Source organism: Trichoderma atroviride, chromosome 2 (assembly GCF_020647795.1).
Source record: "Trichoderma atroviride chromosome 2, complete sequence".
Lineage (NCBI taxonomy): Eukaryota > Fungi > Ascomycota > Sordariomycetes > Hypocreales > Hypocreaceae > Trichoderma > Trichoderma atroviride.
The window spans coordinates 103,762-129,513 of NC_089401.1; the positions used below are offsets into that span (position 1 = coordinate 103,762).

General features: G+C 45.5%; 10 protein-coding genes across 11 annotated transcripts; 7 read left to right on the plus strand and 3 right to left on the minus strand.

The window, feature by feature from the left end:
• Nucleotides 1-675: 675 nt before the first annotated feature.
• On the plus strand, nt 676-2,581 carry TrAtP1_002681 (uncharacterized protein; the record flags this gene model as incomplete). Its single annotated transcript, XM_066111571.1, has 2 exons — nt 676-2,476; nt 2,539-2,581. Exons 1-2 carry the CDS (start codon nt 843-845, stop codon nt 2,579-2,581), a joined length of 1,677 nt encoding a protein of 558 aa, XP_065967647.1. The 5' UTR covers nt 676-842.
• A 61-nt stretch (nt 2,582-2,642) lies between these two features.
• Nucleotides 2,643-4,245, minus strand: TrAtP1_002682 (uncharacterized protein; the record flags this gene model as incomplete). The annotated part of the gene is made up of 7 exons (XM_014093816.2): nt 2,643-2,962; nt 3,023-3,128; nt 3,194-3,364; nt 3,417-3,485; nt 3,547-3,622; nt 3,673-3,929; nt 3,982-4,245. The coding sequence occupies 7 exons, from the start codon at nt 4,243-4,245 to the stop codon at nt 2,643-2,645; spliced, it is 1,263 nt and encodes a 420-aa protein (XP_013949291.1).
• A 986-nt stretch (nt 4,246-5,231) lies between these two features.
• Nucleotides 5,232-8,452, plus strand: TrAtP1_002684 (uncharacterized protein; the record flags this gene model as incomplete). Its single annotated transcript, XM_066111572.1, has 3 exons — nt 5,232-5,856; nt 5,925-7,144; nt 7,199-8,452. The coding sequence occupies 3 exons, from the start codon at nt 5,232-5,234 to the stop codon at nt 8,450-8,452; spliced, it is 3,099 nt and encodes a 1,032-aa protein (XP_065967648.1).
• Nucleotides 8,453-10,111: 1,659 nt separating this feature from the next.
• Nucleotides 10,112-11,270, plus strand: TrAtP1_002685 (uncharacterized protein; the record flags this gene model as incomplete). The annotated part of the gene is made up of 2 exons (XM_014093783.2): nt 10,112-11,060; nt 11,140-11,270. 2 exons carry the CDS (start codon nt 10,112-10,114, stop codon nt 11,268-11,270), a joined length of 1,080 nt encoding a protein of 359 aa, XP_013949258.2.
• Nucleotides 11,271-11,777: 507 nt separating this feature from the next.
• TrAtP1_002686 (uncharacterized protein) lies at nt 11,778-14,803 on the plus strand. The gene is made up of 2 exons (XM_014093784.2): nt 11,778-12,784; nt 12,847-14,803. Exons 1-2 carry the CDS (start codon nt 11,918-11,920, stop codon nt 13,702-13,704), a joined length of 1,725 nt encoding a protein of 574 aa, XP_013949259.2. The 5' UTR covers nt 11,778-11,917; the 3' UTR covers nt 13,705-14,803.
• TrAtP1_002687 (uncharacterized protein) lies at nt 13,823-14,599 on the minus strand (the record flags this gene model as incomplete). Its single annotated transcript, XM_014093785.2, has 1 exon — nt 13,823-14,599. The coding sequence occupies one exon, from the start codon at nt 14,597-14,599 to the stop codon at nt 13,823-13,825; it is 777 nt and encodes a 258-aa protein (XP_013949260.2).
• A 641-nt stretch (nt 14,804-15,444) lies between the features above and the next one.
• Nucleotides 15,445-17,419, minus strand: TrAtP1_002688 (uncharacterized protein). The gene is made up of 3 exons (XM_014093786.2): nt 17,159-17,419; nt 16,464-17,037; nt 15,445-16,398 (listed from the first exon to the last, which is right to left on the minus strand). The coding sequence occupies exons 1-3, from the start codon at nt 17,296-17,298 to the stop codon at nt 15,658-15,660; spliced, it is 1,455 nt and encodes a 484-aa protein (XP_013949261.2). The 5' UTR covers nt 17,299-17,419; the 3' UTR covers nt 15,445-15,657.
• Nucleotides 17,420-17,741: 322 nt separating this feature from the next.
• Nucleotides 17,742-20,157, plus strand: TrAtP1_002689 (uncharacterized protein). 2 transcript variants are annotated; one of them, XM_014093787.2, is made up of 6 exons: nt 17,742-18,315; nt 18,366-18,875; nt 18,959-19,265; nt 19,323-19,634; nt 19,696-19,767; nt 19,833-20,157. In XM_014093787.2, exons 2-6 carry the CDS (start codon nt 18,779-18,781, stop codon nt 19,984-19,986), a joined length of 942 nt encoding a protein of 313 aa, XP_013949262.2. In that variant the 5' UTR covers nt 17,742-18,315; nt 18,366-18,778; the 3' UTR covers nt 19,987-20,157. The 2 variants fall into 2 exon arrangements, with proteins under 2 accessions (XP_013949262.2, XP_065967649.1); XM_066111573.1 differs by having other exon boundaries at nt 18,366-19,265.
• Nucleotides 20,158-20,404: 247 nt separating this feature from the next.
• Nucleotides 20,405-22,510, plus strand: TrAtP1_002690 (uncharacterized protein). The gene is made up of 3 exons (XM_014093788.2): nt 20,405-20,653; nt 20,737-21,846; nt 21,908-22,510. Exons 1-3 carry the CDS (start codon nt 20,488-20,490, stop codon nt 22,036-22,038), a joined length of 1,407 nt encoding a protein of 468 aa, XP_013949263.1. The 5' UTR covers nt 20,405-20,487; the 3' UTR covers nt 22,039-22,510.
• A 756-nt stretch (nt 22,511-23,266) lies between these two features.
• TrAtP1_002691 (uncharacterized protein) lies at nt 23,267-25,645 on the plus strand. Its single transcript, XM_066111574.1, has 4 exons — nt 23,267-23,551; nt 23,690-23,851; nt 23,916-24,358; nt 24,459-25,645. Exons 1-4 carry the CDS (start codon nt 23,447-23,449, stop codon nt 25,477-25,479), a joined length of 1,731 nt encoding a protein of 576 aa, XP_065967650.1. The 5' UTR covers nt 23,267-23,446; the 3' UTR covers nt 25,480-25,645.
• Nucleotides 25,646-25,752: the final 107 nt, after the last annotated feature.

Consider the following 25,752-nt stretch of genomic DNA (forward strand, 5'->3'; position numbering starts at 1 on the left):
AGAGATTGATTGCAGTATCTGTGTCTTCACTTGTGTTTTTGCTGTTGACGAATATTAATATTTAACACCCAAGACATAGAGACATATTGTTATTGTGTACCCAGGTGATTAAGAGGCTGAGCTTTGGCTTTGATACGCTTCATTTTCAACCCTTTCAGGTATGATTTGAGTCTATAGCAATGATAATCTCTGTACGATACTTAGATCGTTTTTGCGATGGTGAGTATATATATATATATAGAGAGAGAGAAAGCCTCCACAGTCTCTCCCAAGCACAGGATCAGATTCTTGTGTTTTCCGATTACACTTTTAGTATCGCCCGCTAACCTGCTAACCTAGAGACATTAACCTGATTTCTATGGCTTAGCTCTTTGGACGACTCTGAGAGCACTTTTGTATTATTCCATGAAATGAGGATTACAAAATTGTTTCTAGCATTATGTTAAACGTGAGTGAGCCTAAATTCGTCTCTTATCGTTATGCCTAAGGCCTGACGTGGATACAATGGTAAACACCACGGCGTTTCGTAAGAGGGTTGGATCGATTACTAGGTAAGTATGCATCTCCCAGCACCAGTAGTCCTTCGCCGAAACCCCCCACTACATCCAAGCTGTAGCTTCCATCGTTAGCTTGCTGCTTTTAGCCAGAGGGGGTGCATAATTGGTAGTGAATATTTCACACTCAACCCACATAATCGCACCATTACCCAAATGCAAGTATAAAGGCGAGGTGTTTGCTTTAAAAATAACCATGTATTTGTCCTTTTGGTATTTTTCATATGCAAAATTGCTTTTCAACGTTAGATATTGCGTCTGGTTGGTATACCATCCAGGGAAGTAACTATGAACACCTCCAAACGCCCGAATTTTCTTCTCATTGTCGCGGACGACCTTGGTTTCTCAGATGTCGGTGCTTTTGGAGGCGAGATTCAAACACCAAATCTTGATGGCTTGGCTTACTCACCTACTGGTGTTCGCATGACGAATTTCCATACGGCATCCATGTGTTCTCCCACACGCTCTATGTTACTATCAGGCACTGACAACCACATCGCCGGCCTTGGTCAGATGGAATACTGGGGGCGTGGAAGAGACCCGCCAGTGCCATGGTCCGAAAGAGCAGGCTACGAAGGATACTTGAACTTCCGAGTTGCGGCTCTGCCAGAGATTCTCCAAGATGGAGGATATTATACTTGTATGAGCGGGAAGTGGCATTTGGGCCTGACCAAGGAGCGTACACCGCATGCTCGGGGCTTTGATCGCTCATTTGCGCTTTTACCTGGAGGGTCGAGTCACTACGCCTACGAACCAAAACATCCCGATGGTACACCTATTTTTGCTCACTGGGCCAGTTTGTACTATGAAGACGACCAAAGAGTAGAAACGAAGGATTTTCCAGCCGATTTTTACTCATCAGATCAATTCACCAACAAGCTTATTGGGTTTTTAGACGAAAGAGAGCGCAGTACTGCACTGAAAGAAAAACCCTTCTTCGCATTTCTTCCCTTTACAGCACCGCATTGGCCCTTGCAGGCGCCACAGTCATCGGTTGCCAAATACAAGGGAAAGTACGATGATGGCCCAGATGGCTTACGGGAGAAAAGGCTGAAACGGCAAATTGAACTTGGGCTTTTACCTGAAGATATCGAAGCCCACCCGGTCATTGCGTCAACCAAAGAGTGGGACGAAATGTCAGCTGCGGAGAAGGCGTGGTCCGCCAAGACCATGGAGGTGTTTGCAGGCATGGTCGATAGAATGGACGAGAACATTGGCAAGGTGATTGACTACATCAAGAAGATTGATGAATGGGACAACACGTTTGTCATTTTCATGTCTGACAACGGCGCTGAGGGAGCTATCGTGGAGGCAATTCCCGTGACTGGAGATGTTATCAAAAAGTCTATTGATGAGCATTATAACAACGACTATGAGAATTTAGGCAACCGAGATTCGTTTATTTGGTATGGTCCTCGCTGGGCACAAGCTTCAACAGCACCCAGTAGAATGCATAAAGGTTATGTCACAGAAGGAGGTATTCGGTGCCCAGCTATCATCCACTACCCACGCTTTGCTCAGCTCTCCAACGGGCGCATTACCGACTCATTTACGACTGTTATGGATATTCTTCCAACATTTCTGGATCTGGCAGGTATTCCATTGCCGGAGCAGGAATTTCGAGGTCGACAAATTGTTCCAGTAAAGGGTAAATCGTGGATATCACATTTACTGCAGAAGTCCCCTCGCGTTCATGATGAAGATCATGTAACCGGCTGGGAGCTATTTTTCCATCAGGCCATCCGAAAGGGGAAGTGGAAAGCAATATTCATTCCAAAGCCAAAGGGTCCTGAAAAATGGCAGCTATATGATATGGAACGAGACATGGGAGAGGTCCATGACTTGGCTGAACAGGAGCCAAAAGTCTTGGATGAGCTGGTGAAACATTGGTTGGCCTACGTTTCGGAGTTTGGGATATTTTTGTCAGTCACCATCAGCTTCTCCTATTCTCTCTCATTTCTGTTTACTAACATGTCATTAATAGGAGAGAGGAACTAGAAGAGGGCTATGTCCTCCCCAAGACCTAACACGCGGCTTGCCACATAGACTTATCTCTTAACTATGTATATTCGCCAGATACATACACTATTAAACCTTCTGGCAAGTAGCGTCGTACCCGTCCACATTACTGCAAGAGTATGTTCCATCCGCTCCATCAACCGACTTGACATTGATATCCTTGAATGAGAATCCTTCGCACTGTGCCAGTGGTGAACACGCCCAACTAATCGATTTTGTTCCGACCTTTTCATTCAAATACCCGGTGAAATTGGACCAGGATATGTTGGAAAAGTAACCAGTAGCGGGTGTATCAGCGCATGCTGGGACGTTGTATCCACCCCAGTGAGTGCATTGCTGGATTAGAACGGGCGAAGAAGTAATATTCTCGATATGGAAATTTTTGAACACTTCAACTGAATTAGACCCCCCCCGAGACAACATAGAGGCTTAGTGAGAAAAAAACTTACCAACATTACGAACGTAGCCGTTACCGCCGCCACCCCCCTGGGGAGGCCAGTACGTTCTCTTGCCGACATACGTCTTTATATAAGCACCATTGCGGCTACCGATAAGCTATCCATTGCATTATATATAAGTTGGTTGCAGCATTATCTTGAGGCGCTAGGGGATAGACTTACAGTGACATCTTCTGCAGTAATGTTCTCAACTACGTCTCGCACTCCTTCATACTGCCCAAGGCTACCGATTGCGATACCGGCACTGTTGTAGCAGGTCAAGTTTTTCACATGCATATTAGTAGAGCCAGGTTTGAAGCTGACACAATCATCCCCAACGTTTGCCCAGCTGTTCTGTGATCCTGTCAATGCCCATATCTTAATTTCTTTTGCTTACCATTCTTACCTGGATAGTAATATTGTCGCTGTTGATAGTGTCAAATCCATCTGTGTTGCCGAGATTACCAGGATTTGCCTTTAATTGCCGTCAGTAAATGACACATCACGTTATACTAGCCTCAAGAACAGTACAATACCTGGTCATCGTCTGAAGTGGAAGAAAGGTAGATGTTATCCACGAGAATGTTTTGAGATTCTAGCATTACAAAATTCCTGCACATCATTAATACCATGTAGGCGAGGTAGAGAAGTAGAAAACTTACCATTTACCCGATTGAAGGATTTTGAAATTCCTTGCTACGGCGTTTTTGACGTTTCGTAGACAAAATGGGATAGGCCGTCCGTATAACCCACCCACCCCGAGTGCCAGATCGTACCATACCTGCCCCTGGCCGTCGATAGTACCAGACCCGTGGCCGTCAATTGTAATGTCTTCACCTGAGAATTCCATTGCAATCGATATATTCTGGAAATAATAATACGACCCATGCAGGATCCAATACCGAACATCAGTTGAATACTACTATTGTCAGTTATTGAAGACTTGGAGACTAATTGACGAGATATGTCACCTCAAGAGTTCCAAGCATATCAACTTGGACGTTTTTCAAGTCATGTAGCTGAAGAACCGTTTGAATACTGTACGTAGTGTCTTTTTGGAAAATGACCTTTCCATTTTTCCCGCATTTATCGAATGCCTCGCGGATTGCGGGAGCGTCATCACGCCCATCGTTCAAAGCCGGGATCACACAGGTATGTTCGGGCGACGAGGGAGTATACGCGGCAAACACTAGAGAGGCAGGCAAAAGCTGTAGGACATGGCGAAGAAACTTCATCGTTGCGGTTATAAAGTCAGCCGAGAAGACTTTCTGGCGCTTCCGCTGTTGATAAGGACAGCCAGATATTATTCCTATTTATAGCGGGCAGGTCTGGATTTGGTTGGCTATCATCACAATGAACATCTGGGTGCCAAAAACTAAGCTCTGTATCAGCCGATGAGCGGAGACTTTTAAACCTAGTGGTCGTATGCGTATGTTTGGTAAACTCACTATCATACACGACCACAGACCTAGAAATGGCGCTTTTGGTGCCTGCATATGCTGCGGAGACCGCCAAGGAGTCTGTCATCATAGCTCCGTATAGGTATCAACCAAGACTTTACTTGAGGGTAGGATCCAGAAGCTACGGTTTACTTACAATTAGGGCTGCTAGTATATGCTCGGTAAGGCTGCCTGAATACTTGCATCGCGACCAAGGCCGAGCGGGCATACGAAAGGCGGCAAATCGGAACCCTTCAGCAGGGCCTTCAAGTGTGCCATCACCGGCGTATGCATATGTAACGGGGCTTCCAATGTCATTTGAAGGTCAGGATCTACACCATTCAAGCATTATACCGCGCAATTTCGTCATCGTATCGCTGTCAATGGCAAGGGGACAAGCAGAGCAGCTTAAAAGCGGCATGCTATAACCATCTCCGCTTAGCCGTATCTGGAGCAGAGGCCATCTCTTATTTTCCTCTTCGGCACCCATTGACCCGCGCATTGACCCGACAGCGAGACTTTGACGGCTAAAATGTGTGAAAAGATATGATGCAGGGCCGCGATGATGCGATGAAGTTGGCCGACAGACCGGCGAAGGCATCATTCATTGAGATGCCCCACGTGGCGATGTTGCGTTGAGTGAGAGATTGCCTAGAGCAGTCATTAAAGTCGACTGACTTGCTTTCTCGGCGACTCGAACCGAATCGGGAGTCAATAAACTTTGTCCCAACGCACCAAGACTCCTTCCGGCACATACTGGTTGTGAGTGAGAGTAGCTTTCGATGAGGACTTCACTGCCATCATTTTTCGGCATCGTGGTGCTGGCCACTGTGTCCGTGGCTGTTGACAAAAGCCCTGGTTTTGGCCAACGCCCTGCTCCGTGGATCGCATATGATGTTCCTACGGAGTTTGCCAACCCCATTGGGTTGGCCCGGCCATCATTTCGGTACTGGGTTCCAGACGCCGACGTGGACGACAGTGTCTTATACGCTGATTTACAAGAGATCAAAGCCGCAGGATGGGGTGGAGTTGAGATTATTTGTTTGGAGAATTATGGCATTGAGCCAGCTGTTGTAGATCCGGCAATATATGGTTACGGGGGTGGTAATTGGAGGGGAAAGTTTAGCACCATGCTCCGTGCTTCCCAAGATTTGGATCTGCTCGTCGATTTTGCTTTGGGACCAACGCAGGGCGCTTCAATTCCAATTCTGGATCCTGATTCTCCCGGTATGAATACTGAGCTGGCATATGGCAGCGTCAGTTTGAGCTCAGGCCAGACATTTGACGGCCCTATCCCGCCTCCAGGTCGCACAGATGCAGGCTATGCGAATAAGCCAGACTTTTCTGCTCCTGTCACAAACTTCACCAACAAGTTTGTCGCTGCTGTAGTCGCTCGCAAAAGCAAAGGTAATGTTCAAGATTCCAATACCCTCTAGCATGTATGAACTCGTCATTAATTCGTTTTTCTCTCAAAGTATCTTCCAAAGATAATCGTGTAACTCAACTTGACTTCGATAGCGTCAACGATATTACGAACCTGGTCAAAGATGGCATTTTGAACTATACGTCTCCGGCTGATGGGAATGACTATGTTCTTTTTACATTTTATCAGCGTCGCACAGGCTATTTAGCAGCGCAAGGTGCATTTAATAATGCAACCACTCCCAATAATCCTGCCTCTTGGTTTGCTTATGTCGTCGATCACTTCAGCCAAGAGGGAACAGACCTCTGGACAGGGTTTACCGAGAAATATGTCATGAATGGAGGGAATGGAGATCTTCTGGCCCAGCTTGGCATGTACGCATGGGAAGATTCTGCTGAGTTTAGAGCCACGCTGTTCTGGACAGACGAATTGTCGTCGTACTTTCGCCAAACTCGCGACTACGATATCACTACAGCTTTACCAGCTCTTTTCGGTACGACTGGTCTTCCCCCAAGCACACTCGCAAATAGCTACTTTTACTACGGCTTTAATGACCATGAGAATGGAACGGATATAAGTTGGAAGCTGCGCAATGACTACTACCAGTGTCTGCAAGAGTTGTACGAACAATACCATCTTGATGGACTTTCTAAATGGACAAGCAAATGGAACATTCAAGGAAGTCTACAGCCATATGCGACCGCACCTAATGCTGCACCACCGTGGGATATGAACTCAGCAGCTGCACACATCGATGCTCCTGAGACAGAATCCAACTATTTCGATGGAGTGATTGACGCCTTTCGTGCCATGGGAGGCGGCGCAATGATGGGAAAGAAGCAAATCTTTTCCAGCGAACTTGGGGCGCACCGCTATGAGGCATATGCCATAACTTGGCCTGTTATTCTGAATGATTGCAAGATCAACTATGCTGGTGGCGTCAACCGCATCGTCACGCATGGCTTCCCGTACTCTGGCATTCGCCCGCAGGTCGAGTGGCCTGGCCTAACAACCTTTGAATGGCTATACTCTGAGATGTGGGGGCCACGGCAGCCCAGCTGGGCACATGTCCAAGAGATGGGCGATTGGATAGCCAGGACACAGATAATTCTTCAGACTGGGGTGCCAAGAGTAGACATTGGTATCTATCGCCATAAATACCTCTCGGTTGACATCAAACATTACAACATGGGGGAGAACATTTTCTGGGACCATTCGCTGCAGAACGCTGGATATTCTTATGTTTCCGTCAGCCCTTCGCTGCTTAAGCTTGTAAGTTCCGTGATGATGCACGAGTATATTAATAGCTCTAACGATTCTCTATAGGATAACGCCGTTGTGACCAATGGATTGCTTGCAGAAGATGGCCCTGGGTTCTCTGCCTTTATCGTGGACAATTCTACAAATATTACTTCGGAGGCTGTTGATCGCTTTACAGAGTATGCTAGCAGCGGATATTCAATTATCTTTGTTGGCAGTCTGCCCGAGACAACTCCTTATTATTGCGATTCATGCGACCAATACGTCAAGCAAGAAATGCAGAAACTACTGACATATCCTACTGTTAGAAGTTTAGAGTCGGAGAGCGAAGTGGTAAATGCTTTGAAAGAGCTAAACATTCAGCCCGCAGCGGAAAATTTATCACCAGTTCCCATATTATACGTCCATAGAATCGACGTGGATAATCGCGCTGACTACTACTGGGTGTACAACTCGGACATATACCAAGATCACGCTACAGTAGCTTCTATAAAAGGCACTGGCATTCCTTACACGTTGGATGCTTGGACGGGCGCCATTGACCCAATTCTTAACTACACCATCTCTGGTGATAGATTCAACATTTGGATCGAACTGCAATCAAATCAGTCGACCATCCTTGCTTTTGCACCAAAAGGATTTTTTTCCAAAACTCAGGCTCCGGATGTCCATGTTGTCAAAACAAACGTCGAATATCTGAGCTACTCAGCAAGCAGCCACTCTATCATTGCTCGCTCTTCATCACAAGGGCAAAAAGCGATCGCGTTGAGTAACGGTCATAATTTTACACTAAGTGGCTTTCAAGAGCAAACTACTCCACTGGAGCTTGGCCCTTGGAACGTCACTATACAAGATTGGCTGCCTAACCCAGACAGATTTAACAACTATACATCGATATTCCAATACCATAACCTCAACCTTGATACATTAATTCCTTGGTACAATATTTCTGGCCTCTCTAGTACATCTGGACTTGGTACATATACAACACACTTCGCTTGGAATCCCACCAAAGACATTCATGGTGCGTTAATAGACCTTGGTCCTGTCTTCAACACTATACGTCTCTGGATCAATGGGCACTGGACAGGCCCTATCGATATCACAGACGCAATTGTCGACATCACTCCATTTTTGATCAAGGGCCTAAATGATGTGAAGATTGAAGTATCTTCAACGTTGAGAAATCGGCTGCTGCAAGTCAATGTCACCCAATCTTGGGAGCAATCACAGTACGCTAGTAGCTATGGTGGCCAACCGTATGGACTCTCTGCCCCTGTCAAATTAATTCCCTTCACAGAAATTAGTATTCCAGTTTAAGCGTTTCAAATGGATTAGAAAGCTAAAAAGTACTCTACTTTCATGATGTCAATCTATTCTACAACCCATTAGGAGAATGCATACAATAGCGAGCAGAATCATCTGATTCACGTAAGCCATACGCCTTGTTCAATTCGCTTTATCCCTAAGTTCCATCTTATTGTCTTCCATACTCTTCACATATAATCCTACGAAAGTCTATAAAGATCGTAAAATTTGCATCAAATAATGCTAGGAGCTTATATCATCTTCTTCCTGGTCACACACTATTACCGCCCCCACGTTCACTCATAGTGATTTGGAGAGTGAGTCGATGCCGGAGATTGAGACCTATTTCTCAACTCCATCATATAATCTTAATTTATCTGACAATAGCAATTACATATGCAATACCATAAGTTCATACAGGCCGACTTTTCTAGCCGCCATTACTCTCGGTACCTATTTCGGAGTAGTACAAATAGTACTTTTGCCAAGACCTCCGAGATTCGCTATGTATATATTATTCGCCGAGAAATGTTCCTTGAAGTAGCTGTTAAACGCCTATTCCCAATAAAAAATCTTGTCAAACAGTCGGCCATCATTGCCTTGGTGATGTCGTGATCATCTACATATATGTCGCGACAGCTTAGTAGAGGCAGCACGGGAATAACCCCGGTTTTCACGGAAGTATGGTGCCGACGATAGAGCTGCATTCTTCTAGTCTTGGAAATGAGAACCTGAAAGCCCCGCCTCTTGCTGCTTTTACCCAACCCATGTAATCAGTATGTAGGAGGAGCTTAGAGTACATGATGTCGGTGTAATGCTTCAGGTAATGCCTACAGGCTATATCAAGTCAAATCTAGAGAGATAATGGAGAGTGTCTTGTTCATCAATGTCTGTTAGCCTCACTAATTTTTTTTTTCCCGTTATTATTAAAGATGCCGTGATCAACTGCCTGAAGCTATCTACGGGAGTCGGAATTCTCAGTCTATGCTCAAATTCAGAGCTGCTGCATGTGCTGCAACACCTATAGCCATTATCAAGCCTCCGAATATTCGACAACAATTTTTGTCCTGCAAAATAGCTCACAATGGCTCACAAATTAAGTAACATTTATGTTATTACAGCTTTTCTGGTCATTGGAGGCTTGCTTCAGGGATTTGACATATCATCTCTTTCCGCGATCTTAAGCACCAAACCATTCAAAGAGGAGTTTGACAGTCCAACAGCCGATCAACAAGGCGGCATTACCGCAAGCATCTCCGGTGGATCATTTCTAGGATGCCTGGTGAATATCTTTGTTGTTGATAGGTTTGGCCGAAGATATACTTTGATGGCAGGTTGCGTGATCTTTGTTATCGGCGCCATAATATGTGCCGCCAGCGTTGACATTGCAATGTTAATAGTTGGCAGGCTGCTGTGTGGTGGAGCGGTTGGTAAGCTGGGCTCTTCTGAAAACACTGATGACAGCACTGGATCGAAAGCATCAAACACTGACCTTGAATGTAGGACTGTTCACTTCTACGGCGCCGCTATACCTTGCAGAGCTGTCGCGTCCTGAAATAAGAGGCCGCATTCTAAGCTTTCAACAATGGAGCATCACTTGGGGGGTAAGCAAAGTACAATGAGTTTTATATCAGTCGGCGAATAATAATATGTCTTACATAGGGCCTTATCATGTATTACATCACCTTCGGGGCGTCTTACAGCAAGACAGACGTCGCATTTCGAGTTCCATGGGCAGTGCAGATGTTTCCTGCTATTGTTATGCTAACTGCTCTATTCTTTATCCCGGAATCGCCTCGCTGGCTTGCATCCCAAGATCGATGGGAAGAAGCGCTCGAAGTCCTTGCTAGCATTCACGGAAATGGAGACCATTTAGCTCCCATTGTGCAAGCTCAATATGCGGAAATAAGAGAGTCTATAGCCATTTCAGAGTCGCAAGGTAAGGTAAAGTGGGCAGAGCTGATCCATCGCGACAATATACATCGTATTTCGAACGGTATCTTTGTCCACATCTGGACTCAATTAAGCGGCAATAATGCTCTGTTGTACTACATTGTGTACATATTCCAGATGGCTGGCCTTACAGGCAACGTCAAACTCATTGCATCGAGTGTTCAGTACATCATCAATGTAATCTTTACACTGCCGGCGATTTTCTTTCTCGACCGCATTGGTCGACGCCCTGCGCTCATTGGAGGAGCGTTTTTCATGATGATCTGGCTATACTCGACTGCTGGTGTCATGGCCCGATATGGACACTATGTCCCTGGCGGATTCGACGGATCAAGCGCTGTCACATGGACAATGAATGACGATTCCAAATCCGCCAAAGCTGCAATAATTGCCTTCACCTACCTTCTTGTTGCGACCTATAGCTTCACGTGGGCTCCCATTTCATGGTGTTATCCATCCGAGATCTACCCTATACGTCTCAGAGGCAAAGCCGTGTCTATTGCAACGTCTGCCAATTGGATTCTGGGATTTGCCAACAATTACTATACACCACCAGCCTTTCAAAATATCCAATGGAAGACATTCATCATATTTGGAACATTCAACGTGGTAGCATGCTTGCATGCGTACTTCTTTTTTCCGGAAACAAAGAGAAGAAGCCTCGAAGGTAATCAATTTTTTAAACATCCACTTCAAAGCTATTTGTACAAGGAGTGGAATGTGCTAACCGGCAACGAACCATTCAGATATTGATCAGCTTTTTGCTTCTGGTGTCAAGCCTTGGAAATCAAGCACCGTGCCTAAAGAAGATAGGTTGCAACAGCTGGTAGAAGAAGCGGACAAAGGAAAACTACAAGTTGAAATAAGCAAGGTTTAAGGGCCCCAGTGATGTTAAAGGATCACCTCAGTTTATGGCCTGCAGAATCTTTTCGTACCTGGCTATTTGGCGCAATTTTGACTGAAATCTGTCGAGATGCATTCTATCTGAACTAGGTCGTTATGAGTGACAAGTGATAACGGGTGGGTAGTGTTTTCAGCACTAAGGAATAGATTTAGGCACAATAATCACAAAGAGCTTTATTTAGGATTATATAGTAAAATGATTACGCAGGAGTACTTCGGACGTATTTAATGGCATTGTATAACCACATGTATAAGAAAGCGCGCACTGTATGCTGCATTCAATCATGCAGGTTCCTTACTTTTGATATTCCCACTGTATTCGGCGTATGACTCCTCGATGTTAGTCTGCTTACTACGGTACTACCTAACCAACACCAAGCACCAAGCACCGTATCTTCCTTCGCCTATGCACTGGGCACCAAATAAACGCAGGGAAAACTTGGCTTTCGATGAAAATTCCCCGCGGGGTTCGCAGGGCCCACACACTTTGTTCATATGCTGTCTCATACAACCAGTTTTGCTTTCGAGAGGCGCCAGTTCGCGTGCATTTCACAAATTCTCGTCCACTGGGATCGCGAGAAAGCACATATCTTGAGAGAACTTCACTGACTTATACATACGATGCCTCGTGCTCGCAAGCAAGTCACAAGGTCGTTCTCCGCTTGTTGGACTTGTCGCCGACGGCGCGTCAAGTGCAACGGTGTAGGTCTACCATGCAAGCAGTGCAAGAAATGCAGGCTTGAGTGTGAAGGGTATAGCATCCAGCTTGTTTGGGTAGACCAAAAGACTGGCACTTATCCTCCGTTTTCTCGAAGGAGCATGAATTTTGAGCAAACATGGCGTGGTTGGCCGGCTTTCAGCGACGATCACATCCAGCGCCTGATCGACGAGATGGATAGCATCGACCTTCCGATTGCGGACCACTCGCCGCCTTTGAATCCCTTCACAGTGTTTCATTCGACGCAGCTGACTGATCCCTCAATCTTGGATCATCCGACTGCAGACAAGTCCGAATTGGATTCGCAAGATGTTGCATCTTTAATAGATTTGTCTCAGTCAGAGACGCCTCCCACGCCATACATCGAAGTTTCTTACTCTCTACTACGGCCCCTTACGCCAACAATATATGACTGGTTATCATCGTCACGAGATGAAGCCACAATATTCCATCACTATGTGACATGGATAGCCCCCATTATGATTCCAGTGGACAGCACGAATAACCCCTGGAAATCTGTTTACCCATCGACAGCACTGCAAGATTCGTCTCCAGCTTCACGAGCTTTGTACCATGCGATCATCGCTCAATCTGCATTTAATCTGGCCAATTTATACAAAGACAATCGACATATATACCATCAAAAGGAATCAGTTGCACTAGAGCACTACGGCTCTTCATTAAGAGAGCTAAGTCAAACCTTAAACTCTACGAAAGAAGCGGAATACAATGCATGCGCTGCTACTCTATATACATTAATGATCTCGGAGGTGAGTAGTGTATACAAAACCTATCCGCCAATCTTCAATGTATTGTTTGCTTACGAAAACAGGGTCAGGCAAGAGATTCGGTCGCTTGGAGGAGTCACTTTAATGGAGCTGGAAGTTTTGTGACTCAGTTTGTGCGGCAAAAGCCGTGGGCTCAGTCCACGCATTCTTGGGTAATATCTCAAAGCATCGCCCTTTCATTCGAAATTTCACAAACAGGAAACGCCAAGCCTCATAATCGCTCCCCAATCACCGAAATTCTGTTCGAAGGCGTTGCTTCCCGCCAAAACTTTGGATATACAATCGGTGCAAGCTGCAATGTTTTGCGCATAATCTCATCAACCAGACTTTTCATGGAGCGGATTGCGCATGGCGATGTCCCTGACAATCTCTGTCTGACTGTTCAGAGCTATATTGCCGAATTATTACCTGAAAACCACGCACAATGCGGCATTGATCTCGATATTCCCGAGCGGGAGAGTATTGTGAAATCATTACCCAGAACGGAGCAGTTTAAATTCTTGGATTGTCTTCATCTTCGACTCTTCCGTACGGCGGCCCTGATTTATATATATCAAGCCATTCTCAAGGTTCCTCCACGCGGCGTCAGCAAGTATGTCAGATCCGTCTTGCTGGATGCCATGACATTTATGTACATTCGCGGAGGCGCAATATCGATGTGGCCTGTCTTTATTGCTGCTACAGAGGCCACGGATGAAGCAGACCAGAAAATGGTTGAGTGTTGGCTAGCAGTATCAAGCCAACTTGGAATCCCAAACCGTCTGGTGGCTGGAACAGTTATTCGCCAAATATGGCATGATCGTGCACAAGAAGCCATTGTGAGAGGCGTCGAACCAGACCAGGTCGTGTTAGACTGGAAAGCAGTTCAACAGCGATTGGGAGTCGACCTTTTGCTTTTGTAAACTGTAAAGGCCTGAACTGTAAAGGCTTGAGTTTAGAAAAGGAAATTGCATTATGCTGTGGAGTTTTGTTTTATATCTATCAACTAAGCCATTGCATACAGACAACGGACACTAATTATTATTCAGATTTACCAAAGGCTGCCTCTACAGCTATGGCCATTTCTCCTAGCGTTTGATACGTCGCTCCAATATTAACCTTATCCTTCACCGCTTCTAAATCCCCCATTCCCATTCTTCCACCTCCACGTGATATCCAAACGGCGGGCCGAAAACCCATTGCTGCAACAGGGATAATATCAAACGGCAGACTCTGTGCTGTATGACATATGTCGTTTTTCTGGATCCCGAATTCCTGATTTGCATGTTCGACCAGGTAATTAAAGTTGTTTGGGTCTGGTTTGTACGTGCCAATGTCTTCTGCAACGTAGATTGCATCGAACTTGACGCCATTAAGCGGACCGCGCAAGGTGTTTGCAAATGACACTTTGTCCACATTGCTCAACGCAATGAGTTTGTAATATTTTCCTAATTTTTGCATGGCGGCCACGGTGTCCTCAAATGCTGGCCATTTCCCTATGGCGCCACCAAATGCCTCTGACTCGCTAGAAGTTACGGCTATTTCCATATCCGCAGCAACATTTTCGTACACCATGCTCAGCAACTTTGAGTATTTCTCATTTGGATACTGAATCTCCAGTCTATGTTCGTGAGCTGCATATCGGGTGAGAAGATAATCTCGAATATCGGCCAGACTTTTGCTCCATAGTGAATGTCCTTTCGGAAGTCTACTGAGTAGTGGTAGAAGCTGTCCAAAGATGCCCGTCTCCCAATCGATGAGCGTTGCATATATATCAAAGGATAAGGCTTTATAAGACGTGAGATCGAAAGAAGTCATTTTAACGTGCCTGGAAAGAAGAATATGCGAGGTCTGGAATAACTCTTCCCCTTCTCAAAGAGCCCGACAGAGACGGGGTATTTATAATGAGGACGGCTCGCGGCCACCCTCTAAAAAACTCTCGTGTTAATTGGACACCTCCCAATTGTATTGACCTAGCTTCTAAGACACTCGTTGTAGATGCCTCGATCCTGCTTTTATGGAAGAACCTTAACCTACCAGATGTATATATCAAATTGTACTGATCCGACTTGGTGCATCATCCGGCGGTTTAGCGGATGGAGGCGGCTAGTTAAGATGCAGCAGAAACGGCAACCTACGACGACATCCGTTCCATTCTTGGCTGCCGCTAATGCACAATACGCTCCACTTCCATGTGATTCTCGTTACTTGTACTGCGGAGAACCTACGTTCAGACACTGTGAGGACTGTGTTACAGAGTGCCTATGCGGTGCGAGTCTTACCTATCTCCAAAAGCCACCAAACAGAGAGAGTAATCTTTGCCTCGATACATTAATCTTCTACCTTTTTACGTAAAGATTTGGTATACTTACCCAGCGCATGCTCAGCAACTGCAGTGAAACGCTGCCAAGGTGAGATATATGTACCTACCAGGGGCATCTACCACGATAAGAGTCTATCATTGGGGGCCTGGTGCATTTATATTGGCTGAGATGCGGAAAATGTTTTAAATCGTGGAGTCACTGCCATGAGATATGAATTACGCTGGCGAATCACGCCCACATACGGTACTTTTGGGATACTTGAGAAAAGAGAATTGAATTTTCGGAAGGGGGGGGTTTTTTACAGGATAAGCCTGGATTGCCAGTGCTTCACTCCCTTGGGGCAAAATGTACTCCGACACCATCCATGCCACTCAACAATAGTTGCATGCCCAAAGAGAGTAATAATTCTTGCAAAAAGTTTATTGAAACATGGGAATATACTTCTCTCTATGTTTGACTATTCGGATAGAGCCAGTGCGCGCTTCGCGTGTTCGGAGCACGGGGTCGAGGCAAAAGCATGCTAATCTACAATGTATTAAATGTGCAATGCCATCATAGCCGTGCTCTAATATCAAGTTTGCCGTCTTGAGCCGCGCTCAGCTCAAGTTGGGCTTTCTCATTGAGTCGTCTCCACATAGCCTTGCGACGCTCATGACCATCGAGAAAGGCTCTTACCCACTCTCTTCGAAATCGCGGGAGCTTGCGCCCCTTCCCTTCTTCTCCTTCTCCGGCCAGTTGTCTAAGTGTTTCAAAGTAATCTTCAAAATCTGGAAATATCAACGTAAATTTCACACCGTCTCCGCGTGCCTTGATTCTTTCGACTTCCCACTTTCGCATCTCTTCAACAGATGGGAGCTCTGCTCGACCGGCAAGAATGCGTGCTGCCAAAACAGCTTGCCATTCGAAAATTTTGAACGTCAACCCAGCCGCCACAGCGCCCACAAAGAGCAATGTCGGGTCTTTTTGCCAGACAACGTGCTGATAAAGATCTGGAACACGATTATTTCGTACAGGGACATCGGCGAGAAAGGGCAGAGACCAGCTATAGCCTGTGCTAAAGATTATATAGTCAACATCGGCAATAGAATTTCCATCTATTAGATGCACAGTTCTCCCCTCAACCTTGGCAATTGAAGGATGGTTTTTTATTTTCGGATGCTTAAAAGCTTCGCCTCCAAAGTATCCATTGATGGTGTGCCCAATGGTGATGGCATGGACCGGAGCCTGTGCGACATTGGCAAGGTCAAAGGCAATGTCAGCTCCAGAGACAGATGCTCCAACCACGACGATGCGCTGCGTAGAGAAGACATTAGATACCCTTCGATAGCACACGTACTTATTGATAGCGCACAACTTACTTTGCCTACAAACTGCTTACGGCCTCGGAAATGTTTGCTGTGGGTTATACTGCCGGGCCTTGCTTTCTCAAATGCTTCTAACCCCTCTATGGCAGGAATATATGGCACCCAGAAGTGCCCGCTGGCGACGACGACGGCATCAAACCACTCAACCCACCAGTAATCGCGGTGTTTCCCATTTTTTCGCAATACGACTTTCCACTCTGTGCCAACTTTTTCTACTTTTTCAACTGTCGTTTCGTAAGAAACAAAGTCGCTGTAGCCTTTTCTATCGACAAGACCTTGGACGTATCTTTGTATCACATCCCACTTGCGAAATGGAGTGTCTGGTCCGTGATGGGCTATTGAAAGCTCGCTTCGTTCAACTGGAATTGGTTCCTTGCTGAATTCCATAGGTAGAGAATCAATATTCGTCTCTAGATAGGGATACACAGACGACTCTGAGAAGCGTGGTTGGTCAGACCGCTGTGTCTGGGCCGGGAGCGTCTTCGGTATAGGAAGTGGCGCATCGGCTGTACGCGCTGCCAGCGATTCAAAATTGGACAGCGTAGGAGGATGTGATGAATCATCTATCCTGTTATATAATTAGCAGTCAAACGAAATCGCGTGCCTCTACACTGATGTTTTCAGGGCTATGTTTTCTCAAAACATAGAACCTATTGCGGACAACAATCAACACGAATCAATTGACATACCAGCATCCTCCTGCTCGTTCCCGACGCTCGAAAACGCGAATAACGTCAAAGGACCTTTCTTGCGCAAGGGCATCAATGGCAATAGCTCCCGCTGGTCCGGCGCCAATGATGGCTACTCGCCGTACAGGAAGACCGCCCATGGTTTCAGCTGCGATTGTCTAATTCACGAGCTATAGAATTGAAGAAGCACAATAAATTGTTCATATAGATTAATTTAAAAAAGAATTGGTACGTAAACGAGAGTGAGCAGTTTATGAAAACCGATCTAGAGTTCTCAAAGGATTTACAACGATACTAATTGCCGGTTGTTTTTGACTAGCTACAAGCTGCCGCATACGCCGCACGCGCCGCATTACTATAAGTATTAATGTGTCAATTAATTGAACGAAATAATAACCATTCTCTGGAATCGCTCTATCTTTACTGCTTGAAACCACTCTTTATCTCGCTATTGCGCAATGGCGGGCTGCATCACGCAATTCGGTAGCCTCGCTAAGGTATACTGAGCTAGCCTATGATGTGCAAGTTGGCGCTTATAGAACGGGTTGCGGAGCATCGCCAGGGACAAACCATCGGACGCGATGTTAAGATTTTAGTGCCAAGTAGAGCCAGCAAGCTGCTCATGAACATCGATGTTAAAGCATATGATACTGTTTTGCAATCGACTGCCGATTTAAATTAGTAAGTAGAGAAGTGAGATCTGTATCATTACATTGAATTATTGGCACTCGGCATATCTAGCACGCCATAATGCCGGCCTACAGCAAATCGGCCTTATGAGTTCACTGATAGGTGACATAATAACAGAAGGCTAGAGTGAAAAAGAAGAGAGCGTACCTTTTGAAGGTCTCTCTAAATCAAGTTTCTCATTGTCGTATTAAATAGATTAGGTTCTTTTAAAGTACCCCCTACCTATATCATATCGATATTGTTCACTTATCACAACATTGATATAGCCTCCGCTAAACGTTAGGTAGTTTATGTCAACATTTCTTTTTACTTTATTGATTTACGATGATACCAACATCGACCAAAGAAGACGAGAAAAAACTGAGTTTTTTCACCAACGATCCGACGCCTGAAGATTCCAGCATATCGATTAGAGCAGAGCAACAACTACCATGGAATCCGGCGGAAGAGCTCACGGCTCGCACAAAGTACATATAATATTCCCTTGGCCTTTTCATCAAGTTCTAACTTTACGCAGAGTAGACACAACTGTGCTACCGCTTCTATTTCTCGGACTATTAGTTTTCCAGCTTGATCGAATGAACATTGCGAGTGCCTTGACTGGTGGATTTGCAGCCGACATTGGCGTCACTCAGTCGACAATTAACCTAGGCAACCAACTTATGTTCATGGGTATTGTTGTCTTCGAGATTCCTTGCAATATGGCTCTCCAGCGTATTGGTCCACGGAAATGGATATCAGCACAAGTACTGGTATTCGGATTTATCGCGATCATGCAAGTTTTTATAAAGAATCGAGGGGGGGTTCCTCGCCACCCGCCTCCTTCTTGGATTTGCAGAGGCTGGATATATTCCGGGAGCCTGTTATACATTATCGACTTGGTATACCAAGCGGGAGCTTGCAAAGAGGGTGGCCATCTTTTTCTTCGGAATGTTTGGCGGCAATGCGATTAGCCCTCTGCTTGCCTCGGGCATTCTGCAGCTGGATGGGCATCGTGGTCTTCGTGGATGGCAGTGGTTGTTTTTACGTAAGATGAACTGAATTCTTCTCAATATGATGCCCACGTCCGATCTAGATGAATGGCTGACGCTCCCATGCACTTTGAGGTAGTTGAGGGTCTGTTTACAATCTCGGTTTCTTTCATTCTCTTGCTTTTCCTACCTGGATCGCCGTCACGTCCAAAACCTCTGTTTGGCCAGGGGTTGATTAAATTCACGGACATGGACTCGAATATTTTGCGGCGGCGTCTCGAATTAGATGGTGGAGAGGATTTAAATGAGCAAGGTCTCAAGAAGATTCCTCTAGCAGTCATTTGGAGCACAGTGACCCATTATCGCCGCTGGCCGCATTTCGTTTCAACATTTGTGGTATTCTCCACATGGAGTCCCTTAACCACCTACACCCCTTCTATCATTATGTGAGTCTTCGAAAATGTCCACGTCGTGTTGTTCAAATTCTGATGGAGGACACATAGGTCGCTGGGCTTTGATAGAACCAGGGCAAACGCTCTGGCTGCCGTGGGTGCATTTATCGCACTTGCTGTTGTTTTTCTATTCGCATTCATCAGCGATCGAACCAACCAACGAGGTGCTTCCGTAATTGCTGCTCAGACGTGCTATTTGATCACTCTCATAGTAGCCCATCAACTTCAGCCTCATGTTGGAAAGTGGTCAAGGTGGGGTTTGTGGACGGCTGTCAACAGCTTCGCAGTTGGCTATCATCCTATTCACAACTCATGGGTTCAGCTTAATTGCACAGACCCCAGAGAGAAGAGTATAAGTATTGCGTAAGTTGCTCACGCATCCATCTTCAGCCTCTGTAATGGATCTGACCTTTCTTTATTGCAGCATGTGGGTGATGTCCGCTATTAGTGGCCTTATGGTAGGAACGCAATACTTCCAAGCTGATGACAAGCCGCTGTAGGTCCACCATTCTCCACACAATCCCTCTCTCGACCTGGTCACTGACTGACTCATCGCTACAGTTATTCAACTGGCCTACGCACAATGATTGTAATGGTTTCAGTGGGAATCGCAAGCGCCGCTTTCCAAATCGCCGTATATGTGGTACACAATAGACGAGTTAATGATGGGAAACAACAGGGAAGTGAGCCCAGAGGAAAGCTATATGTGCCATAAAAAGAGGATTAAACACAAATAGAACCAGGTAGATGAGCAATTGTTGACGTTGCTCCGAGGTTTGGGAAAGAAGTTATATAAATGACTTTTGATGGGAAAAGGATCATCAAACACAATTACCATTTACATATGTTCTAACGCATCTATAAATTAATCCACGCATCAAATCTATTAAGCTTACCTTTGAGATCGTCGCGGCACTGGTTACCTGATTCATGTCATTGGCCCACCGCTCCACATCGATCTCTTACGCCATTTTCGCAGAGAATGAGCACCACAAAACAAAAACAAGATTGCTTTTAACCGAGCAGAAATCTTTCGGTCATTATACCGGAAAGAAACATTGTATCTGGCGCATAAAACACTAAGTGGACCTTTCCATCCTCTTGGAAACCCATACAAAAAGCATGCATTTATATAAAGAGCCAGCCATGTCCTTTAAACTAGCGATCAGCATCTCGCAGAAGCCTTTACAACACAAGGGATACTCGAATAGGCATCATGGCGGACATAGAGGCCAGCGTATCCAAAGATGGCGCCGAAGAGCGTATCACGCCGGTATTGAATGAGAAGCGGCAGTGGTATCGGAGTACGCTCTTCAATGCCTGTGTTATCGGTGGTGTTGGGTTTTTAGCACCTGGCTTATGGAATGCAATGAACTCTCTAGGTAACCTTTTCCGTCTACATCCTTTTCAATCCGTTACATTCTGTTTTGCCTGAGGGCGCCAATCTAATACGCATTTACAACAGGTGCTGGCGGAGCCGAATCGCCATACTTGATCAACGCCGCCAATGCCTTGGTATTCGGATTAATGGGCTTTTTTTGCCTATTTGGTGGCCCAATCGCCAATAGAATAGGGCTGTCTTACACACTTCTTCTTGGAGCCCTCGGCTACCCGATTTATTCTGCTGGTCTCTACACAAACAATCGCTTTGGTAACGAATGGTTCGTGCTTGTCGGTGCCGTGGCCTGCGGAATATCAGCTGGACTCTTTTGGGCAAGTGAGGGAGCCATCGCTCTCGGATACCCAGAACCTTCGAAGCGAGCCAGGTACTTGAACATATGGGTCTGGTTCCGGACATTGGGACCCATTGTTGGCGGTTCTATTGTCTTAGGCTTGAACGTAAAAACTTCCGGTAAAGGGAGCGTTGGCTATGTGACCTACATCATTTTCATTGTTTTACAATGTTTGGCAGCTCCCTTGGCATTGTGTCTATCTCCACCCCACAAAGTCCAACGAAGCGATGGATCGCGTGTCATTGTCAAACGAGAAGCATCGTTCTTTGCTGAGTTCAAGGCTCTGTATCACCTATCGAGGAGACGTAACGTTCTGCTTCTTCTTCCGATCTTCTGGGCTGCTTATTTCAATCAGTACACTGGCAACTTTGAAGCTTACTACTTCAGCGTACGTGGCCGTGCTTTGATCGGCTTTGTAAGCAACTTTGCTACGCTGTTGTCCTCGCAGATTCTTAGCCAGTGGCTCGATTGGACCCGTTTTTCCGTTAAAAAGCGTTTGGAATATGCATTTTATTATGTCGTTGCAGTACATATTCTCTCTTGGGTATACGGCTGGGTTGTTCAAGAACAGTTTACTTCTAATCCTCCACTCTTGGACTGGAGCACGCCCGGCTACGTCAAAGGCTTTTTTGTGCTGTTTTTATGGAACTTTTCACAACAGGCGGCCCAGAACTGGCTATACTATCTTGTTGCTACCATGACGAATGATGTAGCAGAGCTCACTCGCTTGACGGGTATTCTGCGTGGACAAGAAAGCTTTGCTCAAGCCGTGTCATATGGCCTCAATACAAGAAACTGGTATGGAGGACGAGTGCCCCTGGCCGTTAACACAATACTCCTTGGTAAGTTTAAAGATTTCATGAAAACCTTTGACAAAAGACTTGTATCTAATATTTCAATTAGGGCTGGCAATTGTCCCGACTTACCTGGTTGTTCGTAGCCACGAGCCGGATGAGTCGGAAAAGGAATCCGAGTCCACATCTTCGGAGAGAAACTATGAGATTACTGAGCCGAATAAGGAGGAAACGAATTAGAATTGCCACATGTACTTGTCAAATGCGCATAAAGACATCACAATCTTCATAATAACTCATCACCTTGGATAGAATATGGAAGCGATAACTATACCCGACTCCTTGAGTCAAGAATTCAGACATTCATGAAGCTCGAATTGCTGTGGAAGCAAAATCTCAGAAAATACTATATTGCCTTCGGTCAAGTCTGCGTCCATATATTAGCGACGTAGAAACATGTACGAGCTGAACAGGCTTCCAAGGTTGTTAAAGTAGGAAATCGAGAATTAAAATGCGCATAATCACTATGAAATAGCCAAAGGTCAGGCAATCTTGGTAACAATGGGCTGCCCGATCAGGATAGTGTTCTTGTTAATTGAAAAGCATGCAGCTAAACTCAATAGGCTGAGACAGAAGGATTATAATACTAGTTCCTATAGTTCATTGTGTACTACATATGGCATATATTACCGGCTAGACTCGAAGCTGTCACTAGAATAGATAGTTCAAGGTGGTAGCTGTAGTTCCAAGATGTCCCCGTGTTTGTGTTGTATAGGCGGGAGCTGTTCACAGGTCAAGCGGGGTTATGTCCTGCAATGTTTCATCAATTGGGACTTTTTTGAGCAAGCTTCTATTAGAGCAATCAAGCTTCTAGTACAGCAACAGCAGAATTGTACGGGCATAGATACAGGTAGTAAACGAAAATGTAATAAGCAGTTGGAGCTTTATACGGAGTACCTATGTTTGTGAAAGAATAATGGCCATATCTGTAACACGCGCTCTAAGCCTGTCTTATAAGGCTTCCATGCCATAAGAGGCCGCATCGCATCCTAAGCTACAGCGGATAATGCTCCATGTAATGCACATGTAGACCTGTCTATGTGATAGAGCATGGCAGCGAAATTTATTTTCATAATAAATAATAGCAACCAACAGTCAGGCTGTGAATGATCGACTTCCAGACCACTATATATTGTAAGGTTTATTTACTTCAACTACTCACATAATGAGCCCGATGCAGCTCTTCCATAGGAAGTAAAGCCTAGAAGCTTTCTACATCGCCTGAAACGAGGAGAATCTTCGGAATAACAAGGATACAAAGTGGGAAGGATGCATTAATCGGAAAATTCGGATTCGTTATAGCTTAGAATGCCTTGATTAGGCTGATTTCACATATTTGGCCTGTCACAGCTCCGTAGGTACTCTAGCCTGTTTCCCCCTGTCAGACAGGTCATGATCGCAAAGATTGTGGAAACGTTTCCTTACACTATCTATTGAGCCATGTATATCTAAAGCGACATTGAAGCAGCTAACATATTTCAAGTTTTGCGTGCAGCCTATCCCGATTGCCAAATTACTACTCATCTAGTCCCACACGAAGGCTATCATTACTCGCCAAAGCGTCCGCAAGCAATTGACAGCGAGAGCCATGCAGCTTTCTCAACAAGCATGCTATCTGCTTATTTCCTCCATATGGCGGGTAACTGCAGTTGAATTTAAAAATACTGACAGAGGATTAGCGACATATGTTTCAGTCAGTCATTCCCTGTTTATTTCAACGTTATCTCTGTGTGGCCTAGCCATCCCGCCTGCGCAAGCGGTTTGTACATAATCGCCACGCTAGGTGCAGCTCTGGTCCAAATCCTGGTATCGCTAATTACCTGATAAATAGAGACCAGACTTAAAGCCACCTATTCCGGAATGTAGGACGTATCGGGACGATTTAGTCAGTCCGGGAAGCTGGTTCCATGCACCCTTTGATTCCCTCAACACGCCGGATACTCACTCATATGTCCCAGGGCAGTTTGGCCCTCATATCTTTGATAACCATGGGGTGATTAGCAGACACACTTTTGTCCCCAACTACAGCAATAAACTAATTCAGATTATCATAACAGGAACTAATCTGGAGCGGGGCTATGCTTTTCAATCGGTCCAACGTGTATGACTTTCGCAAAATAAGATACCGAGGATCTGATGCATTGTCCCTTATAGCAGGCGACGTGGGACCGGTTTCAGTCGCTACAGCGAGTGGGGTGGGCATCATCTTGAACTCTGCATACGAGATTGTCAAGACTGTTTATGCGAGCGACGGGGAGAAGCAAGTGCATATTGATATGCACGAGTTCAATGTCATTGAAGATGGAAACAGCGCTTTAGTACTACTTGCGAAGAAAAGCCTGCCAGGCGAATCACCCCTCCCAGAGAACGCCAACGCAACGGTTAGGAATAACGGCTTCCAGGAGGTTGAGATAGAAACGAACAGGGTCATTTTTGAATGGTGGGCATATGACTATGTTCCGGCATCCGATTCTCATTCCGCACAACCTGAAGATGCTTAGTACGCCTCCCCCTTTACTAATGCGTCATTCTATCTTAATCTTTCCGAAGTTGTCGCAATTTGCAAAGTGTTTACTGACAAAGACGTGTACAAAATCCAGCCACATAAATTCAGTTAAAAAAACACCCCAGGGCCATTATCTTGTGTCTATGCGACACCAGTCTGCGATATTTCTCATATCCAGCGTCGATGGCTCTATCATCTGGCAATTGGGTGGCCCGCGCTCCTCATTCATTCATACAAACGATTTCAACTTCAGTTCACAGCACGACGCCCAAGTCTACAGCCAAAACGAAACTCATACAGTGATATCGTTCTTAGACAATGCCTCTGATGGCGTGTCGATCACTGGCGCTTGTTCTTCCGCATTGCTAGTCTCGTTAGCAACGACTACGGCTCCGATGATAGCAACTGTCATTCAAAAGTGGGACAGGCCTGACGGCTTATACACTGCCCGCCGTGGGAATATTCAATTCTTGGAGAATGAGAATATTTTGGTTTCATGGTCTGAATCTGGATACACAAGCGAGTTTTCGTTAGACGGAACCCTTGTTCAGCAAGTCTACAGTCAATATGAAAGATTTGCCGAGTATAGGCAGTACAAGTTCAGCTGGAAGGCCTCGCTACATGTGAGTGAACCCATTGCATTTGCCTCCCATGTATACGGAGCAACGAAAGATACAGCCACAACGGTTCTCTACGCGTCATGGAATGGAGCAACCGAAGTGGAGTCTTGGAACTTTTATGGCTCAGAATCACCAGAGCAAATCCAGCAGCCGTCCCTCATCGCCAAGACTGCAAAAAAGGCCTTTGAGACCGTTGCTATGATTCCAGGGCAACACTCTTTCACCTTTGTAGAAGCAGTGTCCAAGGACGGTACAAGCTTACAGAATTCCACTATACAAATATCTCAGCTGCCACCGTCGTACGTTTATGAGCAGCAAGGTCATCCCAATCCCGCAGATAACAAAACTGTCCTGAATCAGCTAGGCATGATCGTGGCCGAGCAACCGACGCGGTATTGGATGTTTGCGCTATCAATAGCGGTATTTGCCGCATTGGTCATATACATTACGATACAATTGTGGAAATGTTGCATTCGCAGGAGGGTTCTAAAATAGGGAGGAAATAGACTCTGGTGATATTAAAAAAGAGTGCTTTTCCTAGTAGCAAAGATTACAAACTTGTTCGAGGCTACAGTCTTACAATGACGAAAAGGACGACATTGGGTAGTATACATATGCGCTGTATCATTAGAACATAAGAAAGAGGAATCAGGGTAGACACAAAAACGACTTGTGTGACTAGATTCTAGAACTGTCAATATCCCAAGGATAATATTTGTGCGTTTGAACGACAGGTACTTTTACAACAGGTCGCTCATTGTTACATTC